The following is a 27,821-nucleotide window of genomic DNA, read 5'->3' as shown; positions in this document are numbered from 1 at the left end:
GTTGCTTCCCGAATATGTTGAGCCATCAGAATCGCGAATAAACAAACTTTCAACTGTTAAGAGAAGAGGTGACAAATTCTAACTACAGATATGAGACACCAAACTACCCAAAAGAGGAGAAGCTTAGCAAGAAATGTAAAATTTATCGTTTCTGGTTAAGTGGCAGAATTGTACAAGCCTGCGTCAGGTAGGCTTTTATGTTAAGGTAAACTGGTATTTTGTTTAAAAAAAAAAAAAAAAAAAAAAAAAAAAAGTTATACATTATTCTTTTTTTTGCAACCTGCTGTCTGGTTAACCTGACCGGAAAATCAATCAGGAGAAAAAAAATAAAATAAAAATTATAGCATGTCTATAATTTTTTCTAGATAATAAAAACTAACACACTGCACTTGGTAAAGTGCAAATATAAGATTGTTAAAATATAATGCATTTTTTTTTTTTCAATATGGTAAAGTTTTTTTTTGTTTTGTTTTTTTAAGTAATCAAACTGAATAAATTAGACTACAAAAAAAAAAAATATATAAAAAAAAAAAAATACATTTTTGATGGTGGGATATACAAATATTTCCTACTATCATACGTAACCGTTTCTCAAAATGATCACTTGTGTCCATGATCTTTAAATTAAAAAAAATTAAATTGCACTTGAAAGATTCTGCTCAAAATCAACCATATTTTGTGATTTACTCTAGTCCAAAAAAAAAAAAAAAGCGGATGATGAAAATCCCCATAATAAAAAAAAAAAAAAAAAATAAAAAAAAAAAAAAAACTTTGGATTCGATTGGCATTCAATGGTGTTTTTTTTACGATTATTAGAAAAAAGGATGCTGAAGGCCTATACAGTAAAACTACGCACGGGTTTTGCGAATGGGTATACTTTTTCTTTCCGGACTGATTATGGCAGCGCCGTTCAGCCATTGTAGATGTGAAGGTTGATAAATGTGATATTGCGTTATTACGGAGCATGATTTCTATGTGTTCTACCGCTCGGTATCGCTAAAAGCGCAGTCCCCACCCCACCCCCGTCCCCACCCCCCACTGTCCTTGGCCTCAACTGACGGGAGGGACGACTTTTGGCTTGTGAATTTTGCGGTGGATGATGAGGCCCGGCCTCTGGGCGAAACACTTGCCGCATTCGGGGCACATGTACGGTTTCTCCCCCCGGTGAAGGATCTGGTGGTTGGTGAGGTGGGACTTGCGCCCGAAGCACCGCCCGCACTCCTGGCACAGGAACGGCTTTTCGCCTGTGTGTATAATCTGATGCTTGGCCATGTGCGACTTCCGGGAAAAGCACTTGCCGCAAATGGGGCAGGGAAAGGGCTTCTCGCCAGAGTGGATTCTCTCGTGCTTGGCGCGGCCCGATTTGTCTGTGAAGCATTTGCCGCACTTGGAGCACGGGAATGGTTTCTCTCCGGTGTGGATCCTCTCGTGTTTTATGAGATCGGCCTTGTACGTGAAGCCCTTCCCACACGAGCAGCACTGGTACGGCCTTTCGGTCAAATGGATCCTGACGTGCTTCATCAGGCCAGAGTTGTCCGTAAAGCATTTGCCGCACTCGGAGCAGATGAAGGGCTTCTCACCCGTGTGAGAACGCTCGTGCTTGATCAAATAGGATTTGTGTGGGAAGAACTTGCCACACTCGCAGCACTGGAATCGCTTCTCGTCCACGGGGGTCTTCCGTCGGCGGACTTTGGGTTGGGGCTTGGGCTGTGGTGTCCTCTTCTGCCTGGGTTTAGGCTTTTGGACGTAAAACCCATCAAAATTAGGATTCAGGACTATGCTTCCCACCGTTTGCGTAATGATTTCAGGAGAGGATCCCCCAGTGTTGGAGAGATCAAGGGCTTTCTCTGTGCACTCCTCTGGTTGTACGTCTATGGTGACCGGGGTATCTTCCTCTTCCTCCTCCTCCTCCTCCTCCTCTTCTTCTTCTGGAGAATCCTGCACCACATCGTTCTCCATGTCGCAAGATAAGATCAGACAGCCCTCCGAGGTCCGACGGATACGGCGACCATCTAGTGGATGCAGATTATAAAAAATAAATAAAAAATAGGGTCAACTCAGGTCGAGAGATATCGCTTACATTTAACTTATCAGACAGCATTGATCATATGGTCAAAAAGGTGAAGAAGGCCATCAAACCATGCCTGGGTGGCCAAAACAAAAAACATTTACTAAAATATAGTAAATATCATTACAAATGCCAACCTTGCTGAGCAGGGATGTAGCACTGTAACTCTATAGATGACCTTGCAAAGCCAATCTGATTGACCCGAGACAGGACTGTGGCCATTGTTTCCTACCATAAAAGTGGCATTTGAACTTCGTAGACAACCTTGGAAAGCCAAGCTGATTTACCTGTGGCCATTGCAAGTTTCTACTGGTTTGTAGGCCACGCAGCTCTGCAACAAATGCTAAAACTCATGTTGGCCACTGTAAAGACTTAAGCCCCATACACACCATCAGATTTTCTGCTGATTTTTGTCTTCAGATTTACCAAAACCATGTAGTGCAAGGGCCTGCCCGATTGCATACACATTGAAATGCCTAAGATTTTACCTCATATTATATGGTTTTGGTAAATCTGAAGGAAAAAACGGATAGTGTGTATGGGGCTTTAGTTTGGTCCCATGCCGATCGACCTGCTCAGCATCCTGTTGCCCAGGCACATTTTGGGTTCAACCTTCTGGCTTCCTATGGGTCTTGGGAGCCCTGACTGTCCAGTTTCCTGGCAACATGACCACGTCTGCAATCATGACACTGCCTTCCATTGGCCTTTTGTCTGCCGATACTCAATTTACCTTTGGCGGCCCCGATCCCAACACTTGTAATATGTCTCTCTATGTGCTCCTCTAGCTGCCATTAATGTATCTCAAGCCTTACCTGCCCGTTATCTGACTCTTGCCCATTTGCAGACCAGATGTCTTGCCTGCTGCTTGGACCAAGACTTGCCCAGACAGACCACGCCTTTTGCTTGCTGCCTGAACTGACCATTGCTTGTTCACAGACCATATCCCTTGGCTTCCGCCTGGACTGACCTTTTCCCACTGACAGACCATGGGGTTGATTTACTAAAGGCAAATCCACTCTGCACTAGGAGTGCACTGAAAGTGCATTTGGAAGTGCAGTTGCTGTAGATCTAAGGGGAAGATCTGACATTAGGGGAAGCTCTACTGATTTTATCATCCAATAGTGTGCAAGCTAAAATAATTTTTTTTTTTTTTTCCTTGCATGTCCCCCTCAGATCTACAGCGACTGCACTTCCAATTGCACTTGTAGTGCAAAGTGGATTTGCTTTTAGTAAATCAACCCCCATGTCTCTTGCCCGCTGCCTGGACTAGTACTTGCCAACTGGCAGATCACCCTTTTGCTTGCTGCCTGTACAGAACACTGCTTGTTCACTACCACGTCCCTTGCCTGCTGCCTGGACTAACCTTTTCCCACTGACAGACCACATCTCTTGCCTGCTGCCTGGACCAGTACTTGCCTGACAGATCACGTATTTTTCTTGCTGCCTAGAGTGACCATCACTTGTTCATTGACCCAGTCTCTTGCCTGCCGTCTGGATTGATCCTTGCCCGTTTACTGATCATGCATGTCTGCTGCCTGGACCGACCCGTGGCTGTTTACGGACACCATTTTGCCTCATGCCATACCCCTTGCCACTTTACTTTGATTACTCTCCAGCTGAGGTACATGTCCTGCCATCCTCTGAAGACAACTGTATCTTCCTGTACCCCAGGTAGTCTTGTTCTACTCTTTTTCAGCTTCCTGGCCAGAGAGTGTAGCATCACGTAATAAGTCCTGGAGGCAACCAAGTACTCATTAGGTCTGTGTGCCTTAAGGGGATAATGGCTGCTATAGTTGAAGGTATACTAACCAGCTATACCCACTGATCACTTGTACAGCTGTTGGGCATGTTTTACAAAGCTACAAAACGTTCTCACATCCAATAAACATACCCACCAAAATGAGAAATGAGAAACCACAAGATAGGCAAAAAAAAGGCAAGTGAGGGGGCTTCCATCTACATTGACCACATCTTCTATGGAGATCCAACAAACACAAGGGACAGGGACAGTTACACTAAACAATATCCATAAAATAGCACCACCAAAAGGAGGCTCAACTGAAGGACAATGAAAGGTTTGCATAATTTTTGCAGACAGAAGTATTTAGATCAGGGGTAGGCAACTTCGACCCTCCAGCTGTGGTGAAACTACAAATCCCATCACGCCTCAGCCTCTAGGAGTCATGCCTATAATTGTCAGGGTCTTGCAATGTCTCATGGGACTTGTAGTTTCACCACAGCTGGAGGGTCGAGGTTGCCTACCCCTAGTCTAGATCAATGAAAAGTTCCCGATCAGTCCATCTCTGGAACAATCTAGATTGTTCCAGAGATGGAACGACTAGGAATGTTTCACGCCTACTGCTCATCTAGATTCTAGATTGTCTATATTGTTCCAGAAATAGAATGATTAGGAAATTTTCACAGCTACTGCTCATTGCTCACCTATGCCAACATCTGGTGGATACTCTTCCTCTTTGATTGTCACGTGAATTACTTCATCATCCGCCCCTTGCTCTTCTTTCTTTTCTTGTTTGACAAAAATCTTAAAATCGCCTACGTGCTCATCCTGTAGATTTCAGGAAATAAAAAGGCTTTGTTAATACAGATTATCAGACTCAGGGGTCTTTGATATCAGACTTTTTACGATCACACATCATCGTGTGAAGGAGAACGGTTTTAACCACCTGACCCCTCCCCCCGTGGGGATTTTTTTTATGCTTTTGTTTACACTTAAAAATCTGTATTTTTGCTAGAAAATTACCGGTAGTTAGAACCCCCAAACATTTTAATTATATATACATTTTAAGCCGAGGCTAGAGCAGTTATGGTGAACCTTGGCACCCCAGATGTTTTGGAACTACATTTTCCATGATACTTATGCACTCTGCAGTGTAGTGGAGCATCATGGGAGTTGTAGTTCCAAAACATCTGGGGTGCCAAGGTTCGCCATCACTGCCCTAGAGAATAAAATGATGGGTTTTGCATTTTTTTATTCTCCCGCTACATGTAAAAGCAATCCAGCATCTATTGAGGTGCTAGGATTGCTTTTGCTAGAAAGCCGACCACTGGCTCTTAAAAAAAAAAAAAAAAAAACACAGTACAGGGATGATGCCTGCAGCTGCATATGGGTACATCGCTGGTCAGCAATCAGTTAAAGCAGTTCCACCCAAAAGGGGAAAGCTCTGCTTGTCTGCCTCCCCTCTCCACTGCCATATTTAACACCCTTTAGGGGGGTGGGGGGGAATAGGTGTGACCAAATCCCCATATTTTTTGATAATGTGTTTTGAAAACGTCTAGGTGTTTTTAAAAAAGCCTTGCTGGAGCTAAATGTCAGTTTTGTATGTGTGCGCTGTAATATTTTTATTCAGTTTAGTCAAGATGGCTGCGCCGGCATCCGATAGCTGATCAAAAAAAAATAAATCAACTTGGGTGAGGCTGGAGTCCTGGACAGGTATGTGCCCTAATATTAAAAGTCAGCAGCTACAGTATTTGTAGCTGCTGACTTTACATTTTTTTTTGGGGGGGGGGGGCCTCTTTAAGCTCTGTCATTCAAAAGCAAGATTGTACCGGCGGATAACGGAAGATCGTGTAGGATTCAGAGGAAGTAGAGTGCCCACCTGATAAAACCGTGTGACGCCGTGACGAACATCTATACAGTCCCGGGAATAATGAGGATTGGGAGATCCCTCTTCTGAAATTACATTACTGGATCCATCTGTAGGAAACACACACACTGACTGAATACATTGTTTCTATGTGTTTATCAGATGATGGGGGGGGGGGGGGGGGGGATCTAGGTGGACTCTCCAAAGTCTCCCCTTACCTGTTGAGGACATAGAGTGGTGATCCTGGATGACCTCTTCTTTGTAGTCATCGTCAGACCCCCATACCTGCAGAGAAGAGGACAATCTAGTGACCTTTAAACATGACAAATGTGCTTCACATATTTCAATACTGCTCCTAGCAATGCCTTTCCCTATATAGAGTTGGCACCAGGTCTTCTGTTCTGGACACAAACTAGATCTTCTATATCAATTCTTAGATCTCATCCTAAATGGCTCAGAACTGGGTCCTCTGTATGTTCTGATCACCACAACGGTCAACCAGTTATTACTGACCTGCCATATATAAAGCTCAAAGACGACCCCGTAAATTCCTGGTACAACTCACCTCTCCAGTCAGCACCTCAATGATCTTGTGGGTGACTTCCAAGATCTTCTGTTCCTTATTATTCTTGTTAACCAGAGAGAGAGGAGAAGGCACCATGTCTGGGCTCTGGCTCCTGCTCCATGCACTCGAAGCCTGGCTGCGGTTTCTGGAGGTCAGAAGCTCTCCTGATGTCTTCCTCAAGACTATACAATCCTGCCAAGTAAAAAATGAATGGTATAAAATATACAGAATGAGGAACCTCCCAGAATCCTCCTCGCCTCTCCGGTCAGGTCTGTGTTTTATTAATAGAGATAAGAGTGATGTCATGTGACCTCCCAGAATCCTCCTCACCTCTCCGGTCAGCAGGTAGATGATCTCCAGGCTGAGGTTCAATAACCTCTCGGTCATCTCATCCCTTTCCTCGATCACATGACTCTTCTCCTGGTTTCCCTTTTTTGGAAGAGTCAGGTCGATGCATTCCATGTCGTCCTGGAAGAAGACGATACATTTGCTGGTTTAGACATTGGAGTCACTATATGGATAAAATGACATTAAAAAGGATGGCGTTTTATTTTTATAATTTGGAGAAATAAGAATATTGCGTTTGTAATACATACATCATTATCAGAAACGCTTTATGTACAGAAGGGGGAGGGAAGGAAAATCTAGGGGTGGGAGAATCCCCTTCCTAAATGAAAATGTATTATATCAGCCATAGCCAAGACTGAGTGGGCAGGGATGGCACTAACTGCAGATGGTGGAAGTGCCCAAGTCTGTCATTTCCAGCTCCCGTCCATATTCCACTGAACAAGGAGGAAGGGCGGCACTACACTAAGGGCCAATCAGGCACTCCTACAATACGCATGTGCCAAGGAGCATGGTCACAACAGCTGAACCATAACTCATCCACGCCCTGCTCCTTTACTGTCCAATCAGCAACCCAGGGGGGCAGAGCTACTTCACTGGAAGTCAAGGACCTGGGTGTGCTGTCATGGTCACAAGACCAGACAAACAGAACTACTGGCAGAAAAATAAATTCATTTTTTAATATTGTGTGTGTGTGTGTGTGTGTGTGTGTGTGTGTGTGTGTGTTTGATTATTAATATAGGGCAGGGCTGGACAAAACCCGGGCGCCAGGTCGCATTTGCGACTAGAAATAGCGACCTGGCGCCTGGGGCAGCACAGCTGGGGGTATCCTGTCAGCGTGATCGCGTCGGGCCGTTCCGCCGGCAGCCGGTAATTGTGGCCGCGGCTTTGAGGCCTTTCTGCGGTCCTATGATTCCTTCTGGAATCTGGCGCCCTCTTGGGGTGGCCGTTTGGTATGACAACCAGCAATGCTAATGGAACTTCCTCTGCCTGTTTTTTTATTACCTGCCTATCTCCTTCCCTTTATTTAGAACCCCCTAAACATTATATATATTTTTTATTCTAACACCCTAGAGAATAAAATGGTGGTTGTTGCAATACTGTCTGTCACACCGTATTTGCGCAGTGGACTTACAAGCGCACTTTTTTTGGGAAAAATAATTTAGTTAATAAAAAAAAATAAGACAACAGTAAAGTTAGCCCATTTTTTTTTTTTATATTGTGAAAGATAATGTTACGCCGAGTAAATCAATACCCAACATGTCACGCTTCAAAATTGCACCCGCTCATGCAATGGCGACAAACTTTTACCCTTTAAAATCTCCATAGGCGACGTATAAAAAAAATTCTACAGGTTGCATGTTTTGAGTTACAGAGGAGGTCTGGGGCTAGAATTATTGCTCTTACTCTACCGATCACGGCGATACCTCCTATGTGTGGTTTGAACACCGATTTCATATGCGGGCGGGACAGGGCACGTTTAAAAAAAAAATATATTTTTTTTTTTCCTTATTTTAACTTTTTTATTTTTATTTTTTTCACTGTTCTTTTAAAAAAAAATGTGTCACTTTTATTCTTATTACAAGGAATGTAAAAAGCCCTTGTAATAGAAAAAGCATGACAGGTCCTCTTATATATGAGATCGGGGGTCAGAGAGACCTCAGATCTCATATTTACAGTAAAATGCAATTAAAAAAAAAAATTGTCATTTGAAAAAAAAAAAAAAATAAAAAAATAAAAAAAAATGTCCCTCTAAGAGCTATGGGCAATGACTTGGAGACGGGGGGGGCGCTATCTTCCCCTCACTCGTCTCCATGTCAGGCCAGGGTCAGGTCCGGATCGCCGTTACCGACCTGGCTCCTAACTTTTTAAGCTGGCTCCTAGATTCCAAGCAAATTTGTCAAGCCCTGATATAGGGTATCACATATATTGAAAGATAATATATATATATATATATATATATATATATATATATATATATATATATATATATATATATATATATAGATAAATACCCTATATTAATAAGCTCAGTCAGCTATTAAACATTTTAAAAAATACTAAAATATAAATTTTATTCTTTGTTACTTTTAACAATCTTTAATTACATATTTATTAAACTCTAAATCTATTAATCTCTCTCTATATAAATATATCCCCATCTCTCTATATATAGTTATAGTATTTTTTTTTCATCATAAAATGATAGAGTAAAAAAAAAAAAAAAAAATTTTTTTTAATTATAAAATATATATTTCAGTTTCGGACAGAGGATAGGACCAGAACCCCTACTGGTGTGTCGTATGTATGTATGTATGTATGTATGTATGTATGTATGTATGTATGTATGTATGTATATATATATGTATATGTATATGTATATATGTATGTATGTATATCAGGGCTTGACAAACCCCAGGCGCCAGGTCGCCAATGCGACCAGAAATCGCGACCTGGCGCCTAAGCTGCCACCAGCCGACTCGCTATCGATGCCCCAGACATGCAGCAGCATTAACACTGACTGCCGTCCTCCTCCCTCCTTCGCACTCTGCAGCACCGCGCTGTGTGTGAAACTGACAGCAATGGAGAGAGGAGGATCTGTCAGCCTGATGTTGGGGTGGGCGGGACCCGGCCGGGGTGGGGGGCGGGACCCAGCAAGCTATTAAACACCAGCCAATGGGATCTGGGCGGGCCGCTACGTGTATGTGGCCTGCCCCTTTTCTTAAGCAGCCCAATCGTTGGCTGGTGTTTGATAGCTGCTGAGTCCCGCCCACCCCGGCCGGGTCCCGCCCACCCCGACATCAGGCTGAAATCTGACATATCCACCTCTCTGTTACTTGTCAGTTTCACACCCCGGCAGGGTCCCGCCAGCTCCTCTGTTACATTTCAGTAACAGAGTGCTCCGTGTGAAACCTGCCAGTGCCACCTGCCACAAATCAGTGCCAACCAGTGCCACCTCCAATCAATACCACCTGCAACCAACCAGTGCCACCTGCCAGCGCCAACCAGTGCCACCTGCCAGCGCCAACCAGTGCCACCGCCAATCAATACCACCTGCCACCAACCAGTGCCACCGCCAACCAGTGCCACCTGCCAGTGCCACCGCCAATCAATACCACCTGCCACCACCAACCAGTGCCACCTGCCGCCAACCAGTGCCAATCAGTGCCACCTGCCACCGCCAATCAGTGCCAGTGCCAACCAGTGGCACCTGCCAGTGCCACCACCAATCAGTACCACCTGCCAGCGGCAACCAGTGCCATCTGCCACCGCCAATCAGTGCCACCTGCCACCACAAATCAGTGCCACCTGCTAGTGCCAACCAGTGCCACCTGCCACCACCCAGTGCCAATCAGTGCCACCTGTCAGTGCCACCTGCCAGTGCCGAGTGCCACCGCCAACCAGTGCCACCTGCCACCGCATACCAATGCCACCACCAACCAGTGCCACCTGCCACCGCCAACCAGTGCCACCGCCAATCAGTGCCATCTGCCAGTGACAACTAGTGCCATCGCCAACCAGGGCCACCTGCCATCACCAACCAGGGCCACCTGCCATCACCAACCAGGGCCACTTGCCAGTTCCAAACCAGTGTCACCTGCCAGTTCCAAACCAGTGTCACCTGCCAATGCCAACCAGTGTCACCTGTCGGTGCCATCTGGCAGTTCCACGTGCCTTCCAGTGGCAACCAGTGCCACCTGGCAGTGCCAGCCAGTTCCATCCTATTCCAGCCTTACTCTTTCTGGTCAGCCCATACCCCTGATGTAACAGCGTTTCAATGGAGTTATTGACTGGGTGCTCCATTGTGAGTTAGGGATAGGGGGTGAAAATGAGTGGCCGTACCCCGGGAGCTGAAAGAAAAAACTGGCTCCTAAATTCAAAGCAAATTTGTCAACCCCTGAGAGATAATATATATAAAAAAAATTATATATATATATATATATATATATATATATATATATATATATATATATATATATATATATATATATATATATATATATGTGTGTATGTATGTATGTATGTATGTATGTATGTATGTATGTATGTGAGATATATATATATATATATATATATATATACATACACACACACATAGGGGTTTTGGTCCTATCCAAAACTGAAATATATATTTTATAATAATAAAAAAAATTATATATATATATATATATATATATATATATATATATATATATATATATATATATATATATATATATATATATATATATATATATTTTTTTTTTTTTTTTTTATTATGTAATTAAAGATTGTTAAAAGTAACAAAGAATAAAATTATATTTAGTAATTTTTAAAATGTTTAATAGCTGACTGAGTTAGTTTTGGAGAGAGAGATATATATTTGTTACTTTTATAATTTTATTACATATTATATACAGTATTTTTATCATTTATAATCATCTGGGATGTGGTGAGAGAGAGAGATATAAATCCCATCCTTATAATGTGTGCGGTGATGAAATCCTTCCCAGTATGATAGGAGGAGAAGGGATGAGATGAATGATGTGATGACTGAACACATTGGGGAAGATTATTCTGCACACACCATTCTCCCCTCCCCGCCCCCCCATTGGCAGTGTGTGATTAGAGTTTCAGCTCCTGTGATAAAGGGATGTATGGTGGGCTCCTGCCCTGTGTCCCCATACAGGGAAAGCTGTCATCACACACAGGAGGTGTCCCCTCCCTCCAGCCTGTTCACACACTTTACTAATAATAAAGAACATCCCCCTCCCCTTCCTCAGCTCCTCTCTCTCCCTCCCTCCATACAATGTATGCAGAATACCTGCAGCCTCCTCTCTCTGCTTCCTCCCCAGCCAACAGCCGGAACCCCTCACCCCGGAACTACTGCTTCCGGGCGGCTGGCTGGAACGCAAGGACCGGAAGCGCACGGCTTGGAACGCAGACGAGCTGTGTGCTAAGAGGCAGAAGGGGCGGAAGCGGCTGGCGCCCATGACGAGTGCGGGCAAGCGAGGGGGAGCGACCCAGAAGCGCGGAGGCTCCTCCCATCAGCCCCGCCCACGCCGCTCTAATCCCTCAGAGAGAGCCCCGGACTGACCTGCAATCCTCATCACTCATCTACAATACGGATTATTTTTACACGTTTATAGATAGATTTATATATAAAAATCAGCCAATAAGAGAAGATGATGTACATAAAGCACGTGACAAAAATTAACTTGCGCAACCGTTGGCGTTATATTTTAGCGCCGGTGAAGGGGCGTGGCTACACAACACCAACATCCTGAGAAAGGACCCCATGACACCCAAAAATTATATTTCAGCCATGAATGGGGCCTGGTGGGCGGAGCCTTCCCCTTACAAGCCTTGTAGTGTGATCTCCCCACCAAAAATCCCAAATCTGTTCCTCAACAACAGGAGCTTTATATGATCCCACCCTTCCCCCGTTCTATCACCTAAAACTCAGCACAGGGATGGTGGGAACCCCTCATAATGGGCACAGCAGATGTACAGACCCAGGAACTCAGGTCAGGGATGGTGAGAACTCCTCATAATGGGCACAACAGGTGTACAGACCCAGGAACTCAGCACAGGGATGGTGGGAACCCCTCATAATGGGCACAGCAGGTGTACAGACCCAGGAACTCAGCACAGGGATGGTGGGAACCCCTCATAATGGGCACAGCAAATGTACAGACCCAGGAACTCAGCACAAGGATGGTGGGAACCCCTCATAATGTGCACAACAGGTGTACAGACCCGGGAACTCAGCACAGGGATGGTGGAAACCCCTCATAATGGGAACCCTTCAGTGTCCACCAACCATTTCTGGGTGGACTGACCCTCTAAATTTACATGGTGCCGGATCGCCCTCATACACAGTCTACTGCCCAGAGTAGTTCCCACAAAATTGTATGGGACGGCTCCGAACCATAAAATACCATCTGCACTCCAACACAGAGCAGAACCAATCAGCTCCTAGCTTTAATTTTTAAAGCTCAACTGAACGAGATGAAGACAGCAGGAGATTGGTTGCAATGCACAGATGCTCCAGTCTTAGATGGTCAGATCCACCAACAAGCACCAATAATGACCAACTCAAATGGTACTCAGACTCCTCCTACACATATTACAGGCACAGAGCGTGCAGCCAAGTAATAGACAACTGGAGACACGACCTCTGAACTTTACTGTTTTTAATAAGCAGAGCTGACTGAGGATCATCAGAGCTCCACAGAAGGACATGATTCAGTCTAATAACCCATTTACATTTTTCTTTTCTTGCACATTTTAAGCCTGAGGATTAGTGAAAACCCCCGAAAACAATGAAAATTTCCTGAAAGCAGAGAACCTGGAGAATAAAATGGTGGTAGTTGCAAATTTTTTTTCTTGCACCGCAAAAATCGCACTACTGTTCATCAATCCTGGATTTGAGTGCACACAAATACAATATATTACCTATTTTTTTTGGTAAAATATAAAAAGTTGAGGTTGCTTTGAGTAAGTAGATGATACCAAACATGTCACACCTTAAAATTACACACTGGTGTAAAAAAAAAAAAAAATGCACAGAACCCAAAATTGTTAAAGTTTATACGTTTTCACACCTATAAAAAAAAACTTTGCAAACTGCCTCCAGGGAGCAGGAAAGCCCAACTGCAGCTTTGCTATCACTTTAAATAGTTTGCAAGGTCATCCGCCTGCCTCACCACCTTGGCCAATCAGAGGAAGCCTTCTATTCATTCATAAAATATAAGGTTTCATGTGTATGGCAGCGTTTAACCCAACTTGATTATCCTGGAACTGGACAGGAAGTCCCCACACTAAATGGCCCAAACAAACCACTTAAAGTAGGGTTGCACCGATACCGATACTACTATTGGAACCGATAGCAAGCATTTGCACGAGTACTTGTACAAATGCTCCGATACTTGACCCGATACCTGCGTCCTGAGCGGAGCCGGTGGGGCAGGCAGGCCGGGCAGCCTCAGATGATCGGTGCGGGCAGTTACAAGCACCAATCTCCCTGCATACCTTTTTAATAAAGCAGACGACAGCTGCTTCTCCTCCTTTCTCTCCCACGGCTTTCGGCTCCTTTATTAAAAAGGTAAACATGGAGACTGGTACGACTATCCCCCTCCATGCTCCTCCAGTCCCCCTCCGCGCTCCCGCCCTTGCTCCACCGGTCCCCTTCCGTGCTCCCCCCCCCCCTGCTCCACTGGTCCCCCTCTGTGCTCCCTCTCCATGTCGTCCTCTTCCTCTGCCCCTGACCTGTCAGGATGGAGAGCAGAGGACATTTACCAGCTCGTTCGTTACCTGAATGGACAGAGTCAGTGATTAATGACTGTCCATTCATAACTGAGCATTATAACCTGTGTTTACAATGCCTCAGTTTATGAATGGAGAGGAGCTGCTGTCTCCTCTCCATTCCTCTTCAGTGCAGCCCCCGCCGTACTCCACCTCCTGTGCTCCCCCCTCCATGCTCCTCCAGTCCCCCTCAGTGCTCCCCCCCCCTTGCTCCACCGGTCCCCCTCTGTGCTCCCTCTCCATGTCGTCCTCTTCCTCTGCCCCCTGACCTGTCAGGATGGAGAGCGGAGGAAGGAGACGGTAAATCTGTAATTAACCGGCTCGTTCATTAGCTGAATGGACAGTCAGTGATTAATGACTGTCCATTCATAACTGAGTATTATAGCCTGTGTTTACAATGCCTCAGTTTATGAATGGAGAGGAGCTGCTGTCTTCTCTCCATTCATCTTCAGTGCAACCCCCTCTGTACTCCTCCACCCCCTGTGCTCCCCCCTCTGTGCTCCTCCAGTCCCCCTCCGTGCTCCTCCAGTCCCCCTCCGTGCTCCCCCCCTCCGGGTCCCATCTGTGCTCCCCCCCCTCCGGGTCCCATCTGTGCCCCCCCCCTCCGGGTCCCATCTGTGCTCCCTTCCCCCTCCGGGTCCAATCTGTGCTCCCCCCCTCCATGCTCCTCAAGTCCCCCTCCTCTGCCCCGACCTGTCAGGATGGAGAGCGGAGGAAGGAGCCGGTAAATCTGTCATTTACCAGCTCCTTCCTTTTCTGAATGGACAGTCAGTGATCACTGACTGTCCATTCATAACTGAGCATCGTAACCTGTGTTTACAATGCCTCAGTTTATGAATGATGAGGAGCCGCTGTCTCCTCTCCATTCATATTCAGCACAGCCCCCTCTGCACTCCTCCACCCCCTCTGTGCTCCCCTCTCCATGTCCTCCGGTCCCCCGCTGTGCTCCCCCTCCGTATCCTTCTCCACCCACTCTGGTCCCCATCTGTGCTCCCCCTCCCTGCTCCTTCCATGTCCTCCTCCTCTGCCCCTGGCCTGTCAGGATGGAGAGCGGAGGAAGGAGCCGGTAAATCTGTCATTTACTGGCTCCTTCCTTTTCTGAATGGACAGAGTCAGTGATTACTGACTGTCCATTCATAACTGAGCATTATAGCCTGTGTTTACAATGCCTCAGTTTATGACTGGAGAGGAGCTGCTGCCTCCTCTCCATTCATCTTCATTGCAGCTGAGGCTCCTGAGAAAGGGACTGGGGAATTTGTCCTTGGTCCCTTTCCCTGTCTCAAAGAGGAGATGTCAGGGGTCTGTTTAGACCTCTGATCTCTCTCTCCAAAACCCCCCCAACAGGGCTGATAATAAAGAAAGAATTGCAATAAAAAAATAATTAAAAATGGTACCCAAAGAGAAAGTTTACAGTGAACTTCTGCAACCAACAAAAAGGCCGGTGTGTTCCGGTGATCTAGAATTTATATCAAATCCCTCAGCAGTTTTAGCTACGTGGATTGAGAGCCGCTTCACACTGAGGCAGCACCACTTGCAGCGCGACTGCCTCAGGTGACCTGCACACGACTTCAGTGGCATGCAAAATGACATCTGTATAGAAGTCAATGCAAGTCGCCCCAAAAAGTAGTACAGGAACCTTTTTCTAAGTCAGAGCGTCTTGAGTTGCTCCTATTAGAACGGCTCCCTAGTACAGAACGCGGACGCAACTTGTCAGGTGGCTAAGTCGCCTGACAAGTCGCCCCTGTGTGAACCGGCTCTGAATCTTACGACGTTGTGACCTCCTGCTGACCAGCTTTCCAAAAGGAAATGGAAAAAAATAAAATAAAAAATAAAATATCAACATTTCTAGCTGAGCTCCTGGATCCTGATAACTTGTTCATATCCCACTCACCCCGTTTCATTAACCACCAAAAAAACACAACACCACCAACACCAACACACACACACGGAAGGAAGAAGATGTAAGCCACCCTTGTAATGTGCCGTTTCCTGGTGTCGGGAGAAGGACTTCTGCGGTTGCAGCACGTCATATCCATTTCATTTCCATAGCCTAACCACAGGTGTGGATGGGCAGGAAAGATCAGGAATATCTTGGATTGTCATGTAAACCAGTGGTTCTCAACCGTAGTCCTCAAGTACCCCCAGTAGGCCATGTTCACAGGTTTTCCTTCATCTTGCACGGGTGCTTTAAATCAGAGTCAATGGCTTGGTATTTTGGACAGCCATTTTATCTAAGAGAAAATCACAAAACATGGCCTGTTGGGTAATTGAGGACCGGGTCGAGAACCAGCGATTTAAACAACGCAAGGTGAATGGGCGGTTCTGACCAGGAGTCTGAGATGCCTGGGTCCACCCCCTACAGCGAGGGGCAATGCCATGTCACAGAGGAGAAGTTACAAGACTGGTGGCAGGGAAAACAGCAGGTATGGGGCAAACGGTTGAAGAACCAAAAATGAGGGGGGGGTGAGAACCTACTTAGGCATTATTAATGTTTGGCTCCACGTTTAAAGAAACGTGGTCACGTGGCCGCTTATCCCCTCTTGAAATCGCTCCAAAATCTCACTTTCTTAAAAAGCTTCCACCTTTGCCCCTCATGGTGGGCTTGCCCAATGAAACCCGTTTCCACTTTGTGTACATTTTGTGTAAAGGAAGGTTGAACTCTGGACATTACATCTTTCAAAACTATATTAGACAGTGCATGTCCAAGTTCTCAGTTGAGACCCCACCTTCTCTACGCGTTTCACCTATCTGGGCTTAATTGTACAATTAAAAATGGAGGAGCTTCACCCCCTTTTTTTTTTCTAATTAAAAGTCAGCTGTTACAATAACTGTAGCGACTGACTTTCAAAAATCAGGTACTTACTAGTCTAGGAAGTCTGGCGCCATCTTCCGCAGCAGATTCTTCTCACTGCTGTGGGTCCCCGGGACCATCTTGGATTTGGGAACCACCTGCGACTTCCTGATGAGTCACAGCTGACATGGCAAATCTGGTCCTGTTCCCTCCGGGGATGCAATTTGTTCCAGAGGGCTGTGGGTGGGGTACAGGACTGTGGGATGAGCAATGTCCTTCTTGTCTAGGCAAGGACTGAGAAAAACAGGAGCAGGTATCTGGTCCAAAAAGGCACCCATTATTTAAAAAGTAGAAAACCCAATCAAAAAACTGTTAGAGGTGGGGAGAAAGCGGAGCGGAGCAGTGCTTGTACTTTTGAGTGAAGGTCTGCTTTAAGCCCCAATGGGTGAAACGCGTTAATCGGGTGGGTCTCAGACGAAAATTTGTATACACATTGTTCAATAAAATTTTTGAAAGACATGATATCATCGGAGCGCGACCTTCCTTTACACAGGACCCGTCCCCCACACCTTGGAGAGTTGGAGACAAAGCCTGCAGAAGGGGCTCCGCTGCTTCGGCCAACATCACACATGGAAGCAGCTCCACAGAAACCTTGCTTTGAAAACAACATAGCACCTGCCACTGTCAACTGTGGAAGGCTGGACAGAAGCTGCTATCTGACTTCGAGGCTACAGACACACCATTGTCCTGCAGCTCTCACTCAGAAGATATGGAAACGTCCCATGCTGGGATGGATTTGCTTCTTTGCCTAGCATGGTCAGTGAAAGCCAGGAAGGGTTGTTTTCGGAAGAGCAGGATTACCAGGTATATTATGACTGTAGAACATTACTGAGAAAACACAAAGACACAGTGTAGACACGACAGAGGGGCTATGAAAATTATTTAGCAACTTTTCCCATTTAGGATTAGCATACACGTTAAGATTAAATTAAAACAGGCTATTAAAGCTCGGTTCACACATCTGCGATCTCGAAGTCACGCAACTTCTAGTGTGCGACTTTGCTATGCGACTTTGGCCAATCATAACAAATACAAAGTGTGACACATTATTAAACTTACAAAACCAAATGAAGTTGCAGCAAAAAAGTCAAAGACAAGACAAACACTACTTCCTTGCGACTTTTGTGATTTTAAGATTGCAGTCTATGCACTCATGTTGCATAGAAGACACAGAAAAGCAGCAGTGCAGGAACAATTAGGACAGCATTGAAATTAGTGTGTTTTGACTTGTCATGCAACTTTCTGTGCCACACATCGCAACCAAGGCTAAAGCTACACTTGATATATGTCACAAACAAGTCTATTTTTTCCATTACAGTCCATCTATATAGAACCTTTCCTGCCGAGTCCTTCATAGTATTGCGACGACGACCAGTATCATGGCTCATAAGACTCTATAACAGTCGTGGAATATACTTTTCGGTGTGAGCTGTCGATGTTACTTTGGGGGAAGTCAACGTTTTGTCAATTTTATATCGTGGCTGGGTGAACGGCTCAATAATAGCAAAGCCCGTAAAAAGGAGTTGGTGGATCATGTGTTGGGTCTTATTTCTCTTATAGCATGAGCACTGAGACAATGGACTTATTTGTAGTTACTGGCTTTGTCAAGCCGACAGTTCAAGGGAACTTCATGTACATATTAACTCTACAGAAGACTTGAGTTTTGACCTTTCCTCAGTTTCACATCCAACAAGCCCAGTTACTTTACAGAAGGTGGAAGCCATTTAGTCTTTCCTACAGCCGAAGTCCCCGGGTTGCCATCGCTGGGAGTTCTACTTGGCACAGGTTGCTGGAGAGGAAGCAGAGGAAGATAGTTACCCCGCTGGGGATTAGTATATTGGAAGGATTTCTCGCTATAGTGAACCTTCATGTGTTTAGTGAGGATGGACCTTTGCGTGAAGTTCTTCCCACACACTGCACATTTAAATGGTTTTTCCCCCGTGTGGATCCTCTGGTGCTCCACCAGAACAGTTTTTAGGGTGAAGGCCTTCCCGCACTCCAAACAGGGAAAGGGCTTGATGCCCATGTGGACTCTCTTATGGTCAGCCAGGTGAGACTTTTGCATGAAGCTTTTCTCGCACATGTCACAGGAATGCGGCTTCTCGCCGGTGTGGATGATTTGGTGCTCCACCAGGTGGGACTTCTGGCTGAAGCGCTTTCCACACAAAGGGCACAAATAGGGTTTCTCCCCGGTGTGGATCCGTTGATGTCTCATCACGTCCGATTTCTTGGCGAAGCACTTACCGCACTCCGAACACGGAAACGGCTTCTCACCCTTGTGGGTCTTCTCGTGGCTGACGAGGATAGACTTGCGCGAGAACTTCATCCCGCATTCCGCGCACGTGAAAGGCTTTTCGCCCGTGTGAGTCCGCTGGTGTATGACGCGACTGATATTTTGGGTAAAACACTTCCCGCAGAACTCACAGAAAAACTCCTTGTTGCGTCTCCTGGATGCTTTTGTGGAGGTATCCCGGTCGAAGGTGGGCTTAAAAGTATCTATAGGTTGTTTAGGATTAGAATCTGTTGATCTGTCAGAACTCGGACTTCCAGGATGGATAGCTGGAGGAACAGTAATTCCACCTGGGGATTCTTGTTTGATACTCGGTTTTACATCCCAAGCTGGCATTTGACACCCCTTCTTGTTCTGTCTCATTTGACCATCTAGAGGAAATCCATTAAATAAATGTAAATATTTATGTACAAGGCATTACTCAGCCTATCGTTGGCATGAAGATCGCTAAAAAAAAAAAAAAAAAAAAAAAAAAAAAAAAAATAAAAAATGGAACTGGCCATACTGCTCATAAAAGTATCAAGGTAAAAAAATAAAATAAAAAAAACTTAGGGTTCATTACTGACCTGTTCTAATATCTGTAGGGGTCTCTTCCTTCAAACATGGTTGACTGCCCATCGCATACATTTCCTCTTCATCTACATTCTCGGCTTTAATAACGACCAGGTCAGTGACCTAGACGGCGCACAAAACAACATGCGGTTGAATCATGTCAGTCGCACCTAGCCTTACCAACAGTTCATATGTTAAAAAAAAATTACGGGGACAACGAAGCGAGCCCTGGATATATTATTTTTTGGACCTGCCTATCAATATATATTATGAGAATTTCCTCTCCAACACTCAAAGGCAATGCTGATACTATAAGACAGGGGTTCCTCCAGAGGTTACTAGGGGTCCCTCGAGCAACTTCTGCCTCTTATGCCTCGTACACACGTAGCCGTCTATCCAACGGACTTATCTGGCGGATTTCCCGCCAGACTGTCCGTCGGACTTTCCGAACGGGCTACTTGCCCACACACGGCACTTTTTCAGCGGACTAATACGGCGTACTAAGTCCGCCGTACTATCCGCCCTACTTTTGAAATGAACGGACTCGCCCACACACGCGGGGGAAAGTCCGCTCATTTCGAGCGGGTCTGCAGGTAGGCGGGGCCCGCTAAGGAGACGCCGCTGGCCCCGCCACCTGGTATGGACTTAAATGGGAACCCCAACGCTGAAAAAAATAAATAAATAAATAAATCGGCGTGGGGGTCCCCCCCAAGTCCACAACAGACCCTTGTCCGAGCACGCTAACCGGCCGGCCAGGAAAGGAGGGGCGAGCGAGCGCCCCCCCCCCCCTTCCTGAGCCGTACCAGGCCGCGTGCCCTCAACATGGGGGGTGCCTTGGAGAAGGGGGGGCCGCGCGGCCCCCCCACCCCAAAGCACCTTGTCCCCATGTTGATGAGGACAAAGGGCCTCTTCCCGACAACCCTGGCCGTTGGTTGTCGGGGTCTGCGGGCGAGGGGCTTATCGGAATCCGGGAGCCCCCTTTAATAAGGGGGCCCCCGGATCCCGGCCCCCCACCCTATGTGAATGAGTATGGGGTACAATGTACCCCTACCCATTCACCTGTAAAATAAAGTACAAAAAATAAATAAAACACAACACGCGGCCTCTTCTTCCGACTTCGGGGGTCTTGTCCCCCTCTTCGGTTCTTCTGCCGGGCCACTGCGCCTTCTTATAGCTCTTTTACAGGCGGTGGCCCGGTCTTCTGTCGCCGCCCGTTCTTCTTCTTCTTCTTGAGATGTTGACTCGACGTTCTCTCCGGCCGCAATGCCAGGGACGCGCTGCGACTTATATAGGGACAAGGGGCGGTGTCATCGGTTGATGTCACATGGGTTGATGTCACATGTCGACAGTCCCAGCATCCTCCGGGACTGTGACATCGTAAGAGGCGGGGGTCACCATGTGACATCAACCGAGGAGGAGGAGAAGGAGGAGAAGGAGAAGGGGGGGCGGCGACAGAAGACCGGGCCACCGCCTGTAAAAGAGCTAAAAGGAGGCGCGGTGGCCCGGCAGAAGAACCGAAGAGGGGGACAAGACCCCCGAAGTCGGAAGAAGAGGCCGCGGCGACGAAGAAGAATGCCGGGCTCCTCCGCTAGCAAAAGAGCTACAAGAAGATAGCGGAGGAGTCCGGCGAGAAGACCCCCGAAGACGGAAGACCCCGGAGCTGTGCAATAAATTATTTTATCTTGTGTGTTGTTTGTACTTTATTTTACAGGTGAATGGGTAGGGGTACATTGTACCCCATACTCACTCATTCACATAGGGTGGGGGGCCAGGATCCGGGGGCCCCCTTATTAAAGGGGGCTCCCGGATTCCGATAAGCCCCTCGCCCGCAGACCCCAACAACCAACGGCCAGGGTTGTCGGGAAGAGGCCCTTGTCCTCATCAACATGGGGACAAGGTGCTTTGGGGTGGGGGGGGGGGCCGCGCGGCCCCCCCTTCCCCAAGGCACCCCCCATGTTGAGGGCGCGCGGCCTGGTACGGCTCAGGAGGGGGACCGCTCGCTCGCCCCTCCTTTCCTGGCCAGCCGGGTAGCGTGCTCGGCCAAGGGTCTGTTGTGGACTTGGGGGGGACCCCCACGCCGATTTTTTTCAGCGTTGGGGTTCCCCTTTAAGTCCATACCAGGTGGCGGGGCCAGCGGTGTCTCCTTCGCGGGCCCCGCCTACCTGCAGACCCACTCGAAATGAGCGGACTTTTCTCCGGGCGGGAAAAGTCCGCTCATTTCAAAAGTACGGCGGACTGGCACACACACGGCCGGATTGTCCGCCGAAATGCGAGTCCGGTGGGAAGATTGGAGTGCAAAACTACTTTCTAAGTCCGCCGTACTTTCGGGTCAAAAAAGTATGCCGGAGGCTACATACGGGGGGGGGGGGGAATTGTCTGGCGGACTTCAGTTTGCCGGACTTTTCCACCCGCTTGTTTGATCGTGTGTACGCGGCATTAGAAATATAAAATTTTGGTTTGACCTTCCCATTTGGCATGAAAACTTAGGTTTGAAAAATTATTACTCACAGGACTCCAACTCTACAGTCCAAAGCAGGGTTTTATGGAACCACAGGGTTCCTCCAGAGATTGCCAGTGGTTCCTTGAGCAAAAAACTAATTTCTGCCTCACAGAAATATCAAATTTTGTTTTGGACTCGAAAACTTAGGTTCGAAAAATTACTACTCATAGGATTCAAACTCTACAGTCTAAAGCTGGGTTTCTCAACTGGGGTTTCATAGAACCTTAGGGTTCCTACAGAAGTTGCTAGGGGTTCCTGACAAGGCTTAATGGCATTTAGTGGAAAAGCTTCATCTAGACTTGGTTAGATGGTAGGCTTTAATGAGCTTCCTGCCACTGTATCCATCAGTGCTGTGCTCTTCTTCATCTCAAAAGGAATCTTCATCCTACTGACCAATCGGTTGAAAATCCTTGATGGAACAGCCACACAATCCAGTCTCGCCGTAGAAATTAACCTTGGAATGTTTCCTCTTGGGATGGAGATACCAGGGGAAAAAAATAAACAACATTTTCTTATTGTCTGGCTTTGTTCATGAAGGTTGGTGGAAACCCTAATTTGTCTGTTAGGAAAAAAAAAGCTCTGCTTGGCTCCTAAATGGACACCACACGAACGAAGGTTTAAAAAGCGTAGTCTTATACCAAAATATTTTTAACCTTGTCCCATAGAGACTTTCCGTAAACTATTTATCCAAAAACTTCTACAGTTCAGTGTATTTCAAAATAGGAAATAAGAAAGTACTTCTTTGAGGCACAGTTATTTCTATTCCCTATTTCCATCACAGCAGCTTTCAGATAATGGCACGTGAAGTCCAAATGTGCAGAGTGCTCCACACCAAAATTAAATCCTCCTTTCCTCCTGTTCCGGAGGCCTGTAGGACATTGTTCTGAAGATCAAGTTCCATTTCACTGCACAGATGTTCAGGAGGACTAAGATTCAGCGACTAGATAGACACGACATTGAGACACATTCATGTTTAATGAGCCATGCTCAGACAAAACCAGCCTTATATCCAAGCACCTACATTTGTGTTCCTACATTGGCCCAAGACCTGGGACTCATCAGACCATGAATACATTTTCAAACCAACGTCCACAATTCAAGTTACCAACCTAATGCAATTGTTTTCTTGGTTTTCACAAACAAGGAGTTCCTTAACCTCTTGCCAACCACATAACTCATACGTACTGTGGCAAGGAGGGTGGGCCTTAACACCCAAATGGTGAACATATGCGTCCATGGCAGTGGAGGTCACAGACAGCCCCCAGGCTTTAGTTATGAACAGGAGGTGGCAGGGCAGGCTCCCGATCATGTGGCCACTGACAGCCAAAGTGTAGCCCAAAACATGTAAAATGGTACGCTCCCCCCCCCCCCCCCCCCAAACTTTTATCAGTCAGATCAGCAACTGGTGCAACAGACAGGATCACCCGGTCAGGCTCTAGTAGACTTCAACAAAATGGCAGCCTACTGCACACAGACTCCCTGTTACGTAAATATGAATGACATGGGTAAAAGATGGCTTCAGCTCCTGTTCTCTGCCAGTAAAGGAACTCCTCAGATGCATTTCGCCCTTTTTTGGGTTAAATGCAAGGACGTATCTGAGGAGTTCTCTGCAGGAGCTGAAGCCATCTTTTTCCCCCATCTTATTCATATAACAGGGAGTCTGTCTGTGTGCAGATGTCCGCCATTTTGTTGAAGCCAATCACAGTGGCCACGTAACCTTTAAGTCCACCCAAACACCCCATCCACCTTAAAGTGCAAGTAAACCCCCCCCCCTATCGTTTTCAGCCAAGGAAGCTGCCATCTTTGCCTCTGTTTAATCTACAACTGCCATGTTTTTGCACGTGATCAGTTATGACACCAGCCATTGGATGGTTGACAGTTTAGTTGAGAGCACAACCAATGGGAGTGTTAAATTACATGAAACAGTTTTATGGATGGGTTTACTTCCGCTTTGAAACAAAGTTAAAGGCCCCAGTGGACAGGAGGTGGTTAAGGTGGTCAACCCATCAAACTCCATTCAAGGCAAGTTATTGAATTGAAAATTCTTACAAGAGTCTGCACATACAAACAAAAGATCTACTAGAAGGTGGTCAGCTGATTAAAAAATAAATAAAAAGGTGGGGGGAGAAGAGGTCACATACAAGCAGCTTTTCTTACCCCATTAACACTCGGGTATCATACATGGTATTGAAAACGGTCATAACGGAAGGACAGTAATTACACTTATCTTCAAGCCCAACGCCAGGCAAAATAAAAATGGTTTTCCCATGCAGTGGGACTGTGCTTGCTCTGCCACAAGTTGACTGCTTGTTTTAATCTAGGGCAGTGATGGTGAACCTTGGCACCCCAGATGTTTTGGAACTACGTTTCCCATGATACTTAACTACACTGCAGTGTAGATGAGCATCATCGGAAACGTAGTTCCAAAACATCTGGGGTGCCAAGGTTCACCATCCCTGGTCTAGGGGGGTGAGAGAACACAGATAAACTTACCCGATCTTTGCTGCACAAGGCCAGCTCCTGTGGCTCCTGCACCCACCCCCCCCCCCCCCCCAAGGTCTAGCACGGTAGACTGTTCCTGACCTCATCCCACCCATAGTCTGGACATGGGAACATCAGGAAGTCCAATGCTGGATCGTGCGCGGGTTGCCATTTGCCAGTGAGGCGGAGGATCAGGTGAGTATACAGCTTTCACCTCCCCCTGACAAAATGAGCAGCTGACCTGTGCAGTGCAGGCACGGCCTCATTGCATGTGAGAACTTTATTTGTACCAGAGTCGGAATTCAATCTTATTTTAATCAAACTAAGATTTGGAACAAGTGAGGCAACTATACAAGTCTAAGAAGTACCATACACAGAAAGGTGGACCGATCTATTTCGGAAAATGTTCTATGAAGCAAATCAAATGTGTGCTTCGTATTTAGGCTGGTGAAACCTTTTCTTCATTTCCACCGATGTGCAAAGCCGTCCGCTTATTGGCCAACGCTGGACTTGCCCATAGTTTTTACCATGTGTCTAAAGCTTGGGCTGCATCACAGTGGGACAAAAAAAAAAAAAAAAAAAAAAAAAAAAAACCACACACAACCTGGAGCAGTCATGAGTGCAAAATCATTCTCACAGCTCCTTTTTGGACAAGCAAAGACCATCTGATTGGTCACGAATCACTCCAATCCTTTATTGTCAGAGGTTTTCTTCCATATTATGCCATGTACACACGACCGGACTTTGACGGACTTGGTCCAGCGACGGACTTTTGCAGCTGAGGTCTGCCGGACTTTCAAACAAACGGACTTTGCCACACACGATCACTCCAAAAGTCAGACAGATTAGAACGCGGTGACGTAGAATAAGGAAGTTCATAGCCAGTAGCTGCCCTAGCGTCGGTTTTAGTCCGTCGGCCTAGCACACAGACGAACGAATCGTCCGCTAAAAGCAGAGTCCAGTGGACAAATTTGAAGCCAGTCTTATTTCTAGGTCCGACGGACTTTTGGGAAGAAAAAAAAAAAAAGTCAGCTGGAGCCCACATACGATCGAATTGTCCGCCGGAAAGTCAGATTGTGTGTACGCGGCATAACTGTTACATTCACATCATTCGACAGTACCCCCTATTTCGGAGCCCATAGAAAAAAAACACATAGTAGCCAAAAGGTACGGTGAGGAACCCCTTGGGGTCATTATCAGACAGATCAAACTATTTTGGAGCCCGGATCACCATTGGATGTCAGGTCTTTGCCAATGAGGACCATTCCAGATGAACAGGAGAGAACAAAAAGGATTCCCAATCTGGTCCTTCTCGCACTCACCTTTGATATACACTCACCGGCCACTTTATTAGGTACACCTGTTCAATTGCTTGGTAACACAAATTGATAATCAACCAATCACATGGCAGCAACTCATAGCATTTAGGCATCTACACATAGTGAAGACGACTTGAAGATTAAACTGAGCATCAGAATGGGGAAGAAAGGGGATTTAAGTGACTTTGAACGTGGCATGGTTGTTGGTGCCAGACGGGCTGGTCTGAGTATTTCAAAAACTGCTGATCTACTGGGATTGTCACACACAACCATCTCTCGGGTTTACAGACAATGGTCCAAAAAAAGAGAAAATATCCAATTGTGTGGAGGAAAATGCCTTGTTGATGTCAGAGGAGAATGGGGCAGACTGATTCGAGATGATAGAAAGGAAACAGTAACTCAAATAACCACTCGTTACATCCAAGGTATGCAGAATACCATCTCTGAACACACAACATATTGAATCTTGAAGCAGATGGGCTACGGCAGCAGAAGACCACATCGGATGCCACTCCTGTCAGCTAAGAACAGGAAACTGAGGTTACAATTCGCACAGGATCACCAAAATTTGACAATAGAAGATTGGAAAACCGTTGCCTGGTCTGAGTTTCGATTTCAGCTGCGACTTTCAGATGGTCGTGTCAGAATTTGGTGTAAACAACATGAAAGCATGGATCCATCCTGCCTTGTATCACCGGTTCAGGCTGGTGGTGGTGGTGTAATGGTGTGGGGGGGATATTTTCTTGGCACACTTTGGGCCCCTTAGTACCAATTGAGCATTGTTTAAACGCCACGACCTACCTGAGTATTGTTGCTGACCATGTCCATCCGTCTATGACTACAGTGTCCCCATCTTCTGATGGCTCCTTCCAGCAGGATAATGTCACCATGTCACAAAGCTCCAATCATCTCACCACTGGACAATGAGGTCACTGTACTCCAATGGCCTCCACACTCACCAGATCTCATCAAATAGAGCATCTTTGGGATGTGGTGGAATGGAAGATTGGCATCATGGATGTGCAGCCGACAAATATGCGTGATGCCATCATGACACTAGGGACCAAAATCTCTGTGGAACGTTTCCAACACCTTGTATCTATGCCACGAAGAATGAAAGCAGTTCTGAGGGCAAAAAGGAGGTCCAACCCGGTACTAGCACAAGGTGTACCTAATAAAGTGGGCGGTGAGTGTATATGCTACACAGCTTAAATAGGTTTATTCATACCCATCCCATTGGCAATCCAAGTCTCATTCACTTACCTCGTAATCCAGATCATCGTCTGCGGGGTCAGGAGATGCGGGACATCTCTCTGGTGTATTTCTGTTACTGGATCCATCTGTAGGAAACACACACACTGACTGAATATATTGTTTCTATGTGTTTATCAGATGATGGGGGATCTAGGTGGAGCCTCCGTACTGCTTTCTCCTTTACAATAAAGTCTCCTCTTACCTGGTGATGAAAGGGGCTGATGGACTTCCATGACTTCATCTTTGTCATCATCCACACATTCCAACTCCTGCAGAGAGGAAAAAAATAAAATGACATCCTGAAACCTGGGATGGGAACCACATTAGTCCTGTAAAGGAAAATTCAGTCATCTTAAAGGGGTTGTAAAGGTTCATTTTTTATTTTCTACATAGGTTCCTTTAAGCTAGTGCATTGTTGGTTCACTTATCTTTTCCTTCTAAATGTTTTTTTTTTCTTTGTCAAAATTTCTCACTTCCCGTTTCTCCTCAGTAAACTTCACACCATCATCCGAGTGGTGGTTAGTCAGCCAGAACAGCTTACTGAGGAGGAACAGGAAGTGAGAAATTCAGACAAAGAAAACAAAGGAAAAAAAAAAACATTTAGAAGGGAAATCGAAGGAAAAGGTAAGTGAACCAACAATGCACTAGCTTAAAGGAACCTATTTAGAAAATAAAAAATGAACCTTTACAACCCCTTTAAGGTG

General features: G+C 46.1%; 2 protein-coding genes across 4 annotated transcripts in view; both read right to left on the bottom strand.

The window, feature by feature from the left end:
* Window positions 1-27,821, bottom strand: part of LOC143956162 (uncharacterized) — a 713,750-nt gene that overhangs the window by 657,905 nt on the left and 28,024 nt on the right. The gene's annotated exons all lie outside the window — the stretch shown is intronic.
* Window positions 229-27,206, bottom strand: LOC143956285 (uncharacterized). 3 transcript variants are annotated; one of them, XM_077466491.1, is made up of 7 exons: window positions 27,127-27,206; window positions 6,569-6,749; window positions 6,239-6,430; window positions 5,892-5,958; window positions 5,686-5,783; window positions 4,511-4,634; window positions 229-2,012 (listed from the first exon to the last, which is right to left on the bottom strand). In XM_077466491.1, exons 2-7 carry the CDS (start codon window positions 6,698-6,700, stop codon window positions 1,051-1,053), a joined length of 1,575 nt encoding a protein of 524 aa, XP_077322617.1. In that variant the 5' UTR covers window positions 6,701-6,749; window positions 27,127-27,206; the 3' UTR covers window positions 229-1,050. The 3 variants fall into 3 exon arrangements, with proteins under 3 accessions (XP_077322617.1, XP_077322619.1, XP_077322618.1); XM_077466493.1 differs by lacking the exon at window positions 27,127-27,206 and adding an exon at window positions 11,388-11,465 and having other exon boundaries at window positions 6,569-6,706; XM_077466492.1 differs by lacking the exon at window positions 27,127-27,206 and adding an exon at window positions 11,388-11,442.

This window comes from Lithobates pipiens, unplaced genomic scaffold (genome assembly GCF_037356315.1).
Source record: "Lithobates pipiens isolate NorthernLeopardFrog02 unplaced genomic scaffold, aLitPip1_a1.2 Scaffold_35, whole genome shotgun sequence".
Lineage (NCBI taxonomy): Eukaryota > Metazoa > Chordata > Amphibia > Anura > Ranidae > Lithobates > Lithobates pipiens.
This window is presented reverse-complemented; position numbering and strand designations above follow the sequence as displayed.

Bases quoted from the DNA above. Each gene is read 5' to 3' on its own strand.
- LOC143956285 (XM_077466491.1), bottom strand. From the start codon at position 6,700: ATGGAATGCATCGACCTGACTCTTCCAAAAAAGGGAAACCAGGAGAAG. The intron at 5,959-6,238 runs GTGAGTTGTACC...TCTTCTCTGCAG, and splicing joins TTGAGGTGCTGACTGGAGAG to GTATGGGGGTCTGACGATGA. The intron at 5,784-5,891 runs GTAAGGGGAGAC...TGTTTCCTACAG, and splicing joins CCACTCTATGTCCTCAACAG to ATGGATCCAGTAATGTAATT.